The 15,586-nt window shown below is 44.2% G+C and overlaps 1 protein-coding gene across 3 annotated transcripts in view; it reads right to left on the reverse strand.

The window, feature by feature from the left end:
• Positions 1-362: 362 nt before the first annotated feature.
• Positions 363-15,586, reverse strand: part of DYNC2I1 (dynein 2 intermediate chain 1) — a 43,398-nt gene continuing 28,174 nt past the window's right edge. For all 3 annotated transcript variants that reach the window (XM_081933784.1, XM_081933782.1, XM_081933783.1), the window contains 7 exons: positions 13,675-13,736; positions 12,335-12,386; positions 11,290-11,350; positions 5,835-5,934; positions 5,491-5,622; positions 3,058-3,281; positions 363-837 (listed from right to left, as the gene is read on the reverse strand). In XM_081933784.1, the coding sequence (XP_081789910.1) occupies positions 666-837; positions 3,058-3,281; positions 5,491-5,622; positions 5,835-5,934; positions 11,290-11,350; positions 12,335-12,386; positions 13,675-13,736 (803 nt within the window). In that variant the 3' untranslated portion in view covers positions 363-665. The remainder of the gene's footprint in view (positions 838-3,057; positions 3,282-5,490; positions 5,623-5,834; positions 5,935-11,289; positions 11,351-12,334; positions 12,387-13,674; positions 13,737-15,586) is intronic.

The raw sequence follows: 15,586 nt of genomic DNA on the forward strand, positions 1-15,586 counted from the left end.
TTAAAAGGCATTGTCATGGTTTTGAACTTTTTACCTTTTTCAAAGGTATATAAGCAAGCAGCTATTTTGTTCTTTGCGTAAGAGATTGAAAGTCTCCTGTGTGCAGCATTTAAATGTAACTATGAGCTCTTTCTTGTCTTGGGGTTATTTGACACAAATGCCAGGATTTACTAAAAAGGATTTGGGGGCCCCTTGTGGACAAGTGAATTTTGGATTGTGGCACATTTGAATTTATGAAAAGTAAGTTGAATTTGCCTAATTCTGCAAATGCTAGCAAATACTCTTTAACTTCACATGGAAAATAAACCACAGTCATTTTCAATTAGAAAATTAAAAACCAAATATTCAAAGCTCATGGGACTATATGCTCAGTTTTATTCCAAAAATAAGTATAAAGATTTACAGTACATAGCGTATTTGAAACAAATATATTTCTTTTAAAGGGATGCTTTCATAAATATTTATTCTGTGTTTCATAAAAATGTTCTCTAGCTCAAGTCCAAATACTGTGTTGATACATCTCAAAACATATAAATACTATTTACAAATAGGAATTTAAAAAAATATTTCAGCCATGCAATATTCTGCTAAATCCCACACGTTAACAAATTCATTTCAAACCACGAGGCCATATTTGTGCATTCAGATACAGGCCTGTTTGCATTTTATAAGGCCTGCTGCAAAAGCAGGTTTAATTTCTCTGCCTCTTCTGGCTGAGGCAGGGCCCATATCTTCTTGACATACTTAATGTCTATTATTCCAGATTCTTTGGCAAGTGCTATGCCCAGAACGCCACTTGGTTTCTCAGGTTCACCCAGTACAGCCATTGTTGTAATCCTGAAGACAAAGAAATAACAACTTTTTGTTTAATAAGCAGAGGAAAAGAGAGTAAAGAGCTTCAGTGGCATTTGCTTTCTTCCTTGCTTTGCAGAATGGATTAAAATACCTTCTCACTGGATAGGGCCATGACACTGCTCAGGTTAGACTCCTCTCTTGATCCTCATCTCTTGTAGCCTTTAAGAAGAGAGTGGGCAACTACTTTTCATACTGAGGAGGACTGGACTAGATCACTGATTCTCAATCTTGGCAATTTTCAAACGTGCGGAGTTCAACTGCTTGCTGGGGAATTCTTAAAGCCGCCAAGGTTGAGAAAAAGTGGACTAGAAGATCCAACATTTCTATATTCTATCTCCATATCTGAGAACACAATTCCTTGACAGAGGAGAACCAGCTCTTTCTACTGTCTGACTGGGGCCAAATTTTAGATGGGGAGAATCACTGAGGTGATGATTGAGACCACTGTCTGGGGCTACCAGATTTACACCTAAGTCCCTCAAATGTTACGTTGGTCTGATTTTCAAACATTCCCAGCCAGTGGTGGGATTCAGCCAGTTCTCATCTATTCGGGAGAAATGGTTGTTAACTTTCTAAGCAGTTTGGAGAACCGGTTGTTGGAAGAAATCTTATTTTGTTTTGTTTTTTCACTTACAATCTTGTAAGGAAGGCAGGAAGGAAACATTCTGGTGTTGTGTCCAGCTTAATCTTTATTGCCCTGCTTACAGAAACTGCCTCTCTGGTTAACTCTTATTCCTTTGTAACAGCTAAGGCAAAGCACCCACCGACCTGAGTGATGTTGAGTTGGCCATGCCCACATGGTCACATGACCACCAAGCCACGCCTACCCAGCTGGTCATTAGGGCAGAGAACCAGTTGTTAAATTATTTAAATTCCACCACTGTTCCCAGCATCTTATTTAAGAGCATTTGACGACTAGCCAGAATCAAGTGAGAAACAATTAGGAATCAAAACGGCACATTGTCATGATACTCACTTCAAACTCGTTGGTGAGAATAATCTGAACCATGGTCTCTTAATCTTGGCAACTTTGGGATGGATAAATTTTAACACACTCTTTAAGTTGCTAAGATTAAGAAATATGAACATTTTCCTTTCTTGTTCCAATTAGGATAATTACCTGAACCACAGACATATGGCTCTGGATTAAGGAAACAAGATTTTCTCTCAGCATTCAGATAAATGCTCCAAAATGAATGGAAAATAGGGCACAAGTGATGGTCCTATCCGCTTGCCCGTTGCCTTCAGGTTTGAAGCCTGAAAAATAATTGCCTGGCTTTTGTCTGAAATCATTTCTATGGAATAAGGCTCTTTAAAAAGGGGAGGCCTAAACAGCAGCAACTGCACCATGAGGTAAAAATCAGCAACATGGCAGATGGAGCATCATTATAGAAGCTCATTCCCTTAAGACATGAATGCAAGTTCAAAAGAGGAATCCCAAAGGTGCTTTTTCGTGAAGCAACTGAACTTTCTTCTTGTTTTTCTTTGAAGACATTTTGCCTCAGGGTCACCTGAGTGGTGATCCTGGTTCCTGTAGTCTGCAGTGTTTTCTCTGGCAATCCGTTCTTACTTCCACACTATTCAAAGGGTGTGCATCCAAAATTGTATAGCTAAAAAACTGAAGACTACAAGAATCAGGATCACTACTCAGGTGACCCTGAGGACACAGATAAACCTCCAAGTGCTTCAATGACCCTCTAAAAGGATGCAAATGACCAGCTGTCGGCAAGGAATATAAATCCTTCCATTCCCCACTATCCTGTCAGAGCTGAAGAAGCTGCTTGGATGAGAATTGAAATGTCTTCAAAAGAAAAAATAAGAAAGTCCAGTTGTTTCCTGAAAAAGCACCTTTAGGACAACCATGACCTGGATGACTGACAATCTCTACAGACTTCGAAAGAGGAAGAATACCATTGTGATCTTCTGCCCACCCTGTTGGTCCAGGGAACCATATTCCTGTCCTTGTAAATGCAAATTTGGTTTTTGCTTCTCATCTTCTCCTGAATGACTGGAGCATGGGGAGAGAAAGAAACAAGGCCTGCACGCAGGCATTGTTCTTTACTATTTTATGCCCTTTATCCATGTAACTGAACGCCTGAATAGAGGCTGGTATCTATGAAGATTAAAGCCCAACAGACCTGCTTGTTTTCGTTTCTGCCCAATTTGTACAATTGCAAACCAAAGAGCATCCTGTAAACTTACTTATCAGACCAGATTGGCTGTTTGGCTACAGGTGACAAATCATTTTCCAAGAGATCCCAAATATAAACTACAGATGTGGCATCCAAAACAAAAAACACAGCTGGCCTGGTTAGAGCCCACTGGAGATTGATTACTGACTGTCCCGCTGTGCTGTTGTTCCATTGCATAAGTGGAAGCTCTGAAGCCATCTGGTGAAGTCTAATGCTCCCATCTGAACAGCCCACCTGAAAACATAAAAACACACAAAACTTTCTTTTAAGAAAAAAAAAAATATTTTTTTCTGATTAATGTATTGTTTTAAGGCAAGTTTTTCCAATTTATTGAACCTCTGGTGGCCCAAAAGTATGATGTAGAGTCAAAAGCATGGACATCCAATAAAAATGCATGACATTAAATGGCTGATCACTAGAGATATCACCAAATTACGCATGATCTTAGCTTTCTTCAGCTGAAAAAGAACCTCTTCCTGTGAATTTCAGTGATTATTACTGGATTACTATTGGAAGTGGATTATTACTATATTTATTATTTGAGATCCTAAGGACAACCATCAGGTGAGGAATGTTTAGTGAGCCTTGAAGGCCACAGATATACAGTATTTAAATGCTTGACCCTGACCTTCAAAAAGTGTAAATGACAAAGCTGTGGCACACAGAAATAAGACGGAAACTGTCTTTCTTTACTTGTTCCTTATGCGATGCATATTGCAAGAATGCAGACCACATCGGAACCTCAGAATGCTTTCCACACCTCCACCTGCCACTTATTATAAATGCACCCTCATGCTTGCAATCACTTTGCTACAATTTACTGAGCACCTCTTGTGTGCCCCAGTTTCTATCACTATATTCTGCCAGTTGTGCGAGAAGCATTCAGCACCCTTATGCTTCAGGATGAAAAAAAGATCAAGTTACTGTCAAAGTGAGCTCAGATTCATATAGGAGGAGACTGACAATGAACAGCGAGCTTCAGAGTTATTGGAGCTGTCCAAGCAGGCAGAAGAGGGCAGTCCAGTAACTGCCAGACCCAGCCATGGCTGGTCTCCAAAGATAAAGAGGCTGAGCTGTTACCACCGCTCAACACAAGGGCTTGATGTGTGAAGAGAGCAGAGAAAACGCTGTCATGGATGCGAGGTTGCTCAGAAGGAAGGAGGCTCGCCCTTCCAAATGAACAACACCAGAGCTCCTTTTATTTAAGATGAGCAGAAAACTTAAGTCTTTCTATTGATGACAATTGCCTGTTGATCCCCCTCCCACACACTTTTAACTCCTGACTTGTGAATCTCACAACTTTGACTCTGTAACTGGACCAGCTGATGAAACGTCTACAAAGTTTTGACCTTGAAACTTTGATCACTCCACTGCCCGCTGTTTTGGACTGGAACTCTTTTAAGGCAAACTTATAAAATTTGATCAAGGGGGACATTTGTCTCTCCACTACATATGCATATGTTTGCACTTGTTCGTTTACTTACTTTGCAAAAGCAATTTATTTATTAAAGTGTGCAACTACCTCCATGTGTGTTTGTGTATGTTTGACCTGGGACATGACAGCTATTCACACTTGACTATTTTGATGAGTTGTTCAGGCTGCATAGTACAGATGTCCTGTGGAGGCCTTATGGAAGTAGAGCAGTGTCTCTTAATGTTAGCAACTTTAAAATCTGTGGACTTCAAGTCCCAGAAATCCCCAGCCAATAGGGGGAATTAGGAACTCCAAGAAGAAGAGATTAACACCTGAGCCTAACTGCTGATGTTGCTCTGTCAATGTGAATAAAGTTTGCAAAGCCTAGTCCAGAACTGTAATGGCTACTGCTCCACAGATAAGTTATCCATAGTATGCACACTAACATCCAGGCATTCACTGACATGACACCAGCTGAATGATTCCAATCAAGAACGTAGAGCAGGAAACTATAATAAGGGTAACACACATTTGGTTTTACATATCCTAGCAGCAGCCAGGATTGTATATGCACAATGTTGGAAAAGCCCAGAAACCCCTGCAGATGATATTATAATAATAAAACATTCTGGAATGTGCAGAGGTGGTTAGGTTAACCCTAAAAATTAAAGGAAAAGAAGATTTGGATTATTTTATAATATGGGAACTATTCTACAAATGGTTAAATGACAGATACTGAGGTTAGACGAGTGGAATTAGGTGAAAATATGGTCTACACGGGAAAGAAAAACCGATAAGTAAATATTTTGATGGCTATACAATCAATGCTGTAATGGAAGATAGTATATGTTGTAAAAATGACTGATATTATTGCATATTTGTTTACATGCATATGATTATAATGACAATGATGATGTTTCTATGCTAACACCTTGGACACCTCGAGAACACACTGCTCAAGGTAGAAATGGAATGTATGATATAAAACAATAAAAAAATATTTAACAGGAGAATGTAGAGCATCCATACCAAAAAGATCGGCTTTCCAAAAGGCGAAAAATCTATTGCGTTAACTTGGGTTGCTCTCGGTCCCCCCTGCTGGGGTTTGAACCACTTGGGAGGGGCTTTCAGCTCGTGCCTTGTGCCGTGGCTCACCAAACCCTGTGAAGTTTTGAAAAGGGAAAAAGAAAAGTCATGGCTACATTTGGTGAAATAGCACAAAGAATAGTTCAGAGGGAATTGCGGGCTTTGTCCGGATTCTGACGATGCAGCCATTTGTAATAGCAATCCCCAGGCTCACTATCCCACTCTAAAAAATCTATTACACTAAGAAAAGTTGGCAAGAATAAAATTAGATTAAGAATATTACTCACAGCATCTGTTCCAACAACAAAATGATTAGGATTTGAAGGCAGAAATTTAATGTTCAGTGTCTGGGGCACCCCCATAAATGTGTAATCTTTTGGAGAAATACTGAATATAAAAGAAACATATATATTAACAAGTGAAACTGCAACAAATATTGAAGCACAGAGTGAACATCTTAGATTTATTAACCAACCAATCTAAGTCTGGATCTTCCATTCAATTCCCCATCTTTTTTCTCTATTTTTCTAGTGATTTTAGATATGATAATCTTGTTCAGAATGAGGTTAATTTTTTAGACACAGTGACAAATGGACATTCCTCTCTCAAAGCATATTTGTTATTCCTTCAATAAACTTGAGCAGAAGGAATTCAAGTAGAAATTGCCATTTGGATAAGCATTCATGTGTACATATTGGTTATATGTACTGTGTTTCCCAAAAACATAAGACAGGGTCTTATTTTCTTTTGAAATAAGCGCTTGGCCTTATTTTCAGGGAGGTCTTATTATTTTTGAGGTGCAGGAGGCGGTGAGTGTGGTCACCCCATGGCTGCTGCTGTGTTGCAATATTTTTGGGGAGGGCTTATTTTCAGGGGAAGGCTTATTTTTAGTGCATGTGCTCAAAAGCCCGATTGGGCTTATTATCCGTGGAGGCTTTATTTTCAGGGAAACAGGGTATATCCCACCATCATCAAAGAGCCCCTCCTTTCTTCTATTTCTTCCCATTTAATTTTAATTTAATTTAATTAGCACTTCTAGACCGCCCCCTCTCCCAGAAGGGACTCGGGGCGGTGTACAGTCCATATCAAAAACATCATACATAATAACAATTAAAAATTATTAAATGGATAAATACATAAATAAGAGGAGGATTAAAATAGACAGAACTGTAATTGCTAAATAAATAATTTAAAATATACAAAATTTAAAACCCCAGTGTCCTATAAAATTAAGTCCCCTAAAAAACCAGTAGGAAATATATATGCCAGGAGGTAGACGTTAAGAATTATGCCAGACCAGCCAGTCGGAACAGGTGTGTCTTCAGTTTCTGCCGGAAGGAGCGGAAGTCAGTGGTGGTTCTAATGTCGGGGGGGAGGTCATTCCAGAGGGTTGGGCCCATCACAGAGAAGGCTCTACTCCTTGGTGTCGCCCGTTGGCATTGCCTAGTGGACGGCACCAGGAGAAGCCCCTCCCTGTGAGAGCGAATTGGCCGCAGGGAGGTATGTGGGAGGATGCGATCCCGCAGGTAACTAGGCCCTATGCCATGGAGCGCTTTAAAGATGGTGGTCAAAACCTTGAAACGCACCCGAAAGACCACAGGTAGCCAGTGCAGCTCGCGCAGGAGCGGTGTTATGTGGGAGTACCTAGTACTCCCCATGACTGCCCGCGCGGCTGCGTTCTGGACTAGCTGCAGTCTTCGTGCGCGTCCCAAGGGAAGCCCCATGTAGAGAGCATTACAGTAGTCCAGGCGAGACGTCACCAGTGCATGAGTGACCGTGCGTAGGGCATCCCGGTCCAGAAGGGGGCGCAATTGGCGCACCAGGCGGACCTGGTGGAACGCCCCCCTAGCCACGGCTGCCACATGGTCGTCCATTGACAGCCGGGCATCTAGGAGGACGCCCAAATTGCGTGCCCGTTCCACAGGGGGCAGTTGTTCGTCCCCTATGGCCAGGGTTGGAGTCAGCTGACTGAACCGAGGTGCCGGTAGCCACAGTCACTCAGTCTTGGAGGGGTTGAGTTTGAGTCTGTTGTCCCCCATCCAGACCCCGACGGCTTCCAAACACCGGGACATCACTTCGACAGCCTCGCTGGGGTGATTTGGGGTTGAAACGTACAGCTGAGTATCATCAGCGTACAGATGGTATTCAACCCCAAAACCACGGATGATCTCTCCCAGCGGCTTCACATATGTGTTGAACAGGAGGGGCGAGAGGACCGACCCCTGTGGCACCCCACAAGTGAGTGACCTCAGGGTCGACCTCTGCCCCCCCGTCAACACACATTGCGACCGGTCGGAGAGGTAGGAGCCGAACTACCGTAAAACGGTGCCTCCGACTCCCATCCCCTCCAGCCGGCGCAATAGGATACCATGGTCGATGGTATCAAAAGCCGCTGAGAGGTCTAATAGGACCAGGATAGAGGAACAACCTCTATCTCTGGCCCTCCAGAGATCATCAACCAGCGCGACCAAGGCTGTCTCTGTGCTGTGCCCGGGTCGGAAGCCGGACTGGCGTGGGTCTAGATATTCGGATTCGTCAAGGTGTCGTGGAAATTGCTGTGCCACCACATTCTCAACAACCTTCGCTAAAAAGGGAAGGTTGGAGACTGGACGATAATTAGCCAGCTCCATTGGGTCCAGTGAAGGCCTCTTGAGCAAGGGCCTCACCACCGCCTCTTTCAAGGCAGTTGGTAGGAAGCCCTCACCCAATGAGGCGTTCACCAGGCCCAGAAGCCAACCTTGTGTCACCTCTCAGGATGCCAGTACCAGCCAGGAGGGACACGGGTCCATTGAACATGTGGTGGGTCGCAGCCGTCCACGCAACCTGTCCAAATCCTCGGGGGCAACAGAGTCAAACTCCTCCCAGAATGGTCTCACAAGACTCACTGTTGACGGCTCGTCCGGCCCACTGGAGGGGGCCCATCCGCTCCGGATCTGAGCGACTTTGTCCTGCAGATATTCCCCAAACTCCTCTGCTCTACCCTGCAAGGGTGCCCCCCGCGTCCCCTGTGACAGGAGAGAGCGGGTCACCCTAAACAGGGCAGCAGGGCGGTTATCCGCGGACGCAATAAGAGCGGCACAATGTCTACGTTTGGCTGCTCTCAATGCCACAAGGTAGGTCCGTAAATAGGCTCTTACCTGTGTTCGATCAGACTCGGAGCGTGAGGATCTCCACCTGCTCTCTAGACGTCTCCTATGGCGCTTCATCACCCTTAGCTCCTCGGTATAGCAAGGAGCTCGGGTGGATCGCTGCCGCAGGAGAGGTCGCAAAGGCGCAACCCGGTCCAAGGCCCCAGCCACCGCCGTATTCCAGGCGGCCACTAGGTCCTCCGACCGAGCGCGGGTCAGGGCTACAGGTAGTGGCCCAAGTTCCGTCTGGAACCTATCCGGTTCCATCAGGTGCTTGGGGCGGTACCAGCTTGGACAGGCTGGCTCCGCCTCCTCGCGGTGGGGGGTAGCGGAAGGGAAGTCGAGCCGGAGACATGAGTGATCTGACCATGACAGGGGAGTAATGACTAAGTCCCCTATTCCCAGATCACTCGTCCACTGTTCAGATACAAAAATAAGGTCCAGTGTGTGACCGCCCTCGTGTGTGGGGCCCTGAATTAATTGGGTCAGGCCCATGGCTGTCATGGAAGCCATGAACTCCCGAGCCACCTCAGATGCTGCTCCCGTCGACGGCAGGTTGAAATCCCCCATGACCAAAAGCCTGGGGATCTCAACCGCCGTCTCTGAGATCAGCTCGAGGAGCTCGGGCAGGGCCGCTGATATATAGCGAGGAGCCAAGTATACAATCAGCAGGCCCAACTGCCTCCCTGGGCCCCATTTCACACCTAGGGATTCACAACCGGGTATCTGAGGAACAGTGAACTCTCTCGGTTCCAGACCATTCTGTATAACTACCGCCACCCCACCACCCTTACCCAGGGCCCGAGGCTGATGGAATGCACGGAAACCCGGTGGGCACATTTCCACGAGGGGTAAACCACCCTCGTGGCCCAACCAGGTCTCCGTTATCCCTGCAAGGTCCAGCTCCCCCTCCGAGATCAACTCGCTAATGAGGGGGGCCTTGTTGGTTACGGACCTTGCATTGCAAAGCATCAGCCGCAGGCCCTGGCTCTGTAGTTCCTGACCACCTAGGCTGCGGGGGTTGGTACAAACGACCGGACGTAGCCAACAGCCACGGTCTCCCAACCGACCTTGTGATCTTCTCTTGTCCTCGCATCCCCCCCTCCCCGCGACCGATGTAATAAAACAACCCTCTACCGGAATAATTTGTTCCCTCTCCCCCCCCCCCCACTCACTTCCCTCCTGGACTCACCTGTTCGACTGGCGCTGGCTTCCCTCCCGGCCTGGTTAACCCCCCCCCCCTGGAACCCCCTAAAACCAATGTAAAACATTTGACTAAAAATCCCCTCAGCTTCCGTTTCTTCCACCTCTCGGGGTTCACAAACCCGTCATCAAGGCAGGCCCTTGTAAGAGCCAAGGGCCATACCTGCAAGAGAGGGGCCTCCCGCAGGCGGAGCAGGTCTAACCTTGAATAAATTGATAGAATATTAAAGAATATTAAAGCCCAGTTGGGTAAGGGTGCTGGTAGTAAAAGTCAATAGCCGGAGGGCTAAGGTCTTAATGGGATACTAAAGCTGGAGGCTTTAGTATCCAGATAGTACTTGGAAAGAAGGCGGGGGGGAAATGTTCAAATATTCCCAAATAGTGGAGCAAGGCAGAGATGTCATAAAAAAGGGAGACAGTCTAAGGTGGTTGAGGATAGATATAATTACAGATGTGGGATCCTTAGTGGGGGGGGCATTCTGAGCCCAGCTGTTTTTAATCTAGGCAGTCAGTCAGGCCCATCCATAGCCCTGAAACGGGCCTCCAGTGGCCTCTGAAATTCTAGGCCATCCCCAGCCGTTATTTTAGTTCCTCTCCTCACTTCTGGTTCCCCAACACATTCATCTTGGTCCCCATCCGGCGCCTCAGTGATCATTGCAATTTGGGTAAAGCTCTCAAAAATTATAGGAACATTCCCCAGGTTCCCGGGAGCATGGGAGCAGCCAGGCTACGGTCAAAAGTCATAGAGGAGTCCCTGGCTGCAGCTCTTTCCACACCATAAGGTTTTTCCCAGAAAAACCTTATGAGGTAGGTTGAGTTTGGAGAGGTTGGTTCCCACTTCATTCAGGGAAATTCTTTTGCTGACCATAAAGCTGAACTTTCTCCAGCACCATCCAACTACTACACATTCTAGTGTTTCTTAAACTTTAAGATGTGTGGACTTCAATTCCCATAATTCCTTTTGTTGGCTGGAGAATTGAAGTTCACAGGTTTTAAAGTGGCCAAGGCTGAGAAATAGTGACTCAATCGATCATGTAGCTTGGTTTGTACTGATGCTCTACACAAGGGTGTCAAAGTGGCGGCCCGCAGGCCAGATGCCTCATGCACGGGCCATATCCACCTCAGCTCTGCAAACGCAAAAAACAAATGTCGCGATAAGTCACGTGAGGTGATCAAGTCTGACACCCGTGCTCTAATGCTCTAACATGACCAAGCAAACTTTTTGTCAAGGGAGCATTTGGAACAGGGCTTTGCACCTGAAGCCCCATTATTCAAGCTTTCTTCCACTTTTTGCCCTACTGATGTGATCTGCTACTAAGGAACTACTATCCCCTCTTTGGAAATCTGCCAACAGTGACATATATGTTTTCAAAGACAATCCCATTAAGAAGATGTGGTCTACATATTTTACCTGCAATTCAGCTGAACTGTAGAGCTATGAACCAATTTAATTTTTCCCCCAGGAATTAATCCTGAAAGTAATAAAATGCATTGTGATAATTATAATAGCAACAATTTATTAGCACTGATATAATTAAATGGAAGGACAATTTTAAATCCAAGTGTGACTTATCAATTTATGTTCATAAGTTCTGTTCACAAATTTAACTAGGCAGAAAAATAAAGATGTATTCTTATTCAATATGGCATACATATTAACACAAAAAAGCTGTTAATTAGTCAATACAAGCTCCAATCCTTAATGACTGTCAGCAATGCTCTTCCACCAGTGAAATTTCCTCTCAGCCTATGAATAAGATAAAGGTAAAGGTTCCCCTCGCACATATGTGCTAGTTGATCCCGATTCTAGGGCGCGGTGCTCATCTTCATTTCTAAGCCGAAGAGCCAGCGCTGTCCGAAGACATCTCTGTGGTCATGTGGCTGGCATGACTAAACGACGAAGGCGGACACAACGCTGTTATCTTCCCACCAAAGGTAGTTCCTATATTTCTACTTGCTTTTTTTACATGCTTTCAAACTCTAGGTTGGCAGAAGCTGGGGCAAGTAATGGGAGCTCACTCTGTTACGCAACGCTAGGGATTCGAACCACTGAACTGCTGATCTTGTTTATTTGATCCAAATGTGCTTTTTCAGGAGGCAACTGGACTTCCTTGGTTTGTTTGTTTCTTTGTGGTGTTTTTTTTAAAGACATTTCGTGTCTCATCCAAGAAGCTTCTTCAGCTCTAGCAGGCTAGTGAGGAAGCTTCAGAGCTGAAGAAGCTTCTTGGATGAGAAGGAAGAAGCAAGAAAGTCCAGTTGCCTCCTGAAAAAGCACCTTTGGGGCAACCATTATCTGGATGACTGAGAATCTCTACAGATTGTTTATTTGAGTTCATTTTGGTGTTTCAATTCTTAGGGAGGTGGATATATTCACATTATACTATAGAGAGGCACAAATGGCAAAACAAGTTTAGGAAATCATGCCCAATTGGCTCTCTTTAATTAAATTTACTTACCTAAATCATTTTGTGAGCCAGACAAATCTCCTTTTTGAAGTTCAACAACAACCTATGAAAGGTCAAAAATTACCCTCAAAGAAGACAAAGTGACACAGTAGATACAGATAGTCCTCAAGATACAACTGTAATTGAGCCTGCCCATCATAGTTATAACTCATAAAACACCATGTGATGACCTGATTTTACAGCTTTTTTTGCAGTGGTCATTAAATTAATGTTGCGGTTCTTAAGTGAATGTTGTGGTTGTTAAGTAAAGTAATGATTCACTATGGATGCTGTTTTGCAAAAACGTGGAAGTGAATGCCTTTTTTTTCTTCTTTGCAAAACCACTGGAAAACACAATCATGTAACTGCAGGACGCTGCAAAACGCAGTCTGGTTGCCAAGCACTTGAAATATGTCACATGATGGTGGTGGTTGTAAGTACCCCCCAAGTAAGATTGTCGGAACTTTGAACAGTCATAAAGCAACCAATCATGTAGTTCTAGTAAAGTTAAAGGTATTCCAATAAAACAGATGTTAAGAAATATACACTACATGTACTGTAATGGCTGTAATGACGCAATGGAAAAAGGGTCAAGGTTTTAAAACACTTGAGAGTAAATTTGTTCAAATAGCAGAAGCATGACGCTTGCAATGACAGGAAAGCAAGGCAGGCATAAGAAAGTGCATAAACTTTTGCTTATATATTAAGATTTACAAATTAAGATTCAGAAACAGTAATTAAGAATTATATTCATGACATTTAAGAGCGCACTTTCAATTGCAATGGATGCCTTAACTGGCTGGAAAAGAAAACAACTTGTCCCAAATGAAAAACCAAACCTATAGTGATAATCTGGAAAGGTGTCCTTAAAAAGAGCAAAGGGGATCAAGCTGCAGGAAAATGTGACTTGCCCTTTAACAAAAACCCTGCCTGAGTATTATGACACATTAACTCAGGATTGGTCATGCTGCAGATCCCATTAGAGCGCTGGCTGGTGGGGACCAGAAAATTTGCCTTTTTTTCTGCTCAGTGGAAGATCCTTCTTTTGGAGATTAGAATTGCCCCAACCCTGTTGGTCTCTTGTAAGTCTTTAAAAGCCCGGCTGTTTTCCTGAGCCTGGGATGCTGAATATGTTAAGGAGGCCCGTTTCCTAGCTTTACTGTTAACTGGCTAAATATCTTGGCTCTTGCGTAAATTTATTTGGATACTTTTTAAAAATTGTATTCAAAATGCTTCATTGTTTAATTGTTTTTATCCTTTTGGAATTATAAACCGGCCAGAGTCAATGATTGAGATGGGAGGCTATAGAAATTGAATAAATAAATAAATAAACTAAAAATATCTCAATTTACCCATAGACTAAGAGTCCCATTTTCATCCATCGAAGCAATCTGAAATGAAAGTCCAAGCATTTCTGTTGGGAAAAAGAGTATATAAGTAAACATATTTACAGGAATTCAGAGATAAACTTTAAAATCTTTCCACCTACATCTAACCTCTGAAAATTAGGGACATTTCTGCACGGCACTGTTAATACTCCCCAATTTCTCTAAAACATTTTAAAGCCAGAAGTACAGCATACTCTTGTTGATCCAAAACCACTAAGAAGAGGCAAAGAATAATAGCATGAGCCAGTCCTGCAGAAAAAGGCAAATCACCCTGCTGCTATCCAGAAGTGGTATTCAGGAGATTCTGACCAGTTCTAGAGGTAGAGGAAATTTTGAGTGGTTCGAAGAACCGGTAAATACCACCTCTGACTGACCCTGCCCCCATCTATTCTCTGCCTCCCGAGTCCCAGATGATCGGGAGGAAATGGGGATTTTGCAGGATCCTTCCCCTGCCACGCCCACAAAGTCACACCAACAGAACCTGTGGTAAAAAAATTTGAATCCCACCACTGCTGCTATCCTCCACCGGTATTGCCAAGAAAGGTATTTCTGCATTTGGCCATTTTCTTCCAAATCTGAACCACTAGAGCAGTGATGGCGAATCTTTTGGGCACTGAGTGCCCAAAACGGAATGCGTGCACGTGCCGGAAGCCTGGGAGACCAGCTGGCCTTTGCGCATGCGCGTGCTGGCCACCTGGTCTTTTGGTTTCTGGCACACACATGCACATCGGCAGCTGGTCTTCCCGTACACCAAAGTGCTGGAAACCCGAAGACCAGGTGGTTGGCGTGTTCATGCGCACTGACCAGCTGGTTTTGGGGTTTCCAGGGCTCCAGCACACACGAAGATCAGCTGGTCGGCATGCATGCATGCATGCACCAGAAACCCAAAGTCCAGGTGGCTGGCATGTGTGCCCACAGAGAGAGCTCTGTGTGCCACCTCTGGCAAGCGTGCCATAGATTTGCCATCACGGCACTGGAGTGAGGAGAAAGCTATCTGTCCATCGAAACAGATGTCATCCTCCCTATAAATTCCAGCTGAAAGTAGCTGCAATGGCTCAGATTGAGGTCCTTTTTCCTAACAGCTGCAGCAGGACTCTAGTCAGAAGATTTTTTTATGGAAGAATGGATAATGAAGAGAAGGAGCTTTTACAGAGATTGTTACGCTGCTGAGCAACTGACTGGAAGGATTAAGAGTGTATTGGCTGTTAAGGGCTGCTTATATAAGAAGAAAATTAAGCCCTCCGCGTGAATTTGTAACTGACTAGAAGGATTAAGATCCATGGTTGATAAGGTCCCTGGGAAATGTATCACAGGGCAGGAAGTCCTGCATCAGTTCCAGTGAACAAATAGCTTCAAAAGCGCCTCTAAATTGCAATGCTCTATTATATCTAAGTGGATCATTTGGGATTCCTGGGGTGATGTGCACTAGATCAAAGTACAGGTGGACTTTGAATTGTGACTGTAACGGAGCCTGCCCCTGGTGGTTGTAAGTGGATCATCATGTGAGCAACCCAATTTTCTCACTTTTTGTGGCAGTTGTTAAGTGGACCACTATGGTTGTTAAGTGAATTCAGGGTCCTTAAACTATTTGCTACGAGGCATTTTTTTTTTTTTTGGCCAAAAATTAGAAGTGAATGCCCGTTTTCATCAAAAAAAATTATAAATAACAGCGGTGCAACCATAGGATGCTGGTTTCCTGCCTAGGCAGGGGGTTGGACTAGAAGACCTCCAAGGTCCCTTCCAACTCTGTTTTTCTATTCTATTCTAAACAGCGGAAAAGGCAGACCAATTGGCAAGCACTCAAAATGCAGCCATGTGGCTGCGGGAGGGGTTGGTTGTCAGAACTTTGGAACTGGATCAAAAGGTACTTTTTGGG

Source organism: Natrix helvetica (genome assembly GCF_964273705.1).
Source record: "Natrix helvetica genome assembly, chromosome: Z".
Classification (NCBI taxonomy): domain Eukaryota; kingdom Metazoa; phylum Chordata; class Lepidosauria; order Squamata; family Natricidae; genus Natrix; species Natrix helvetica.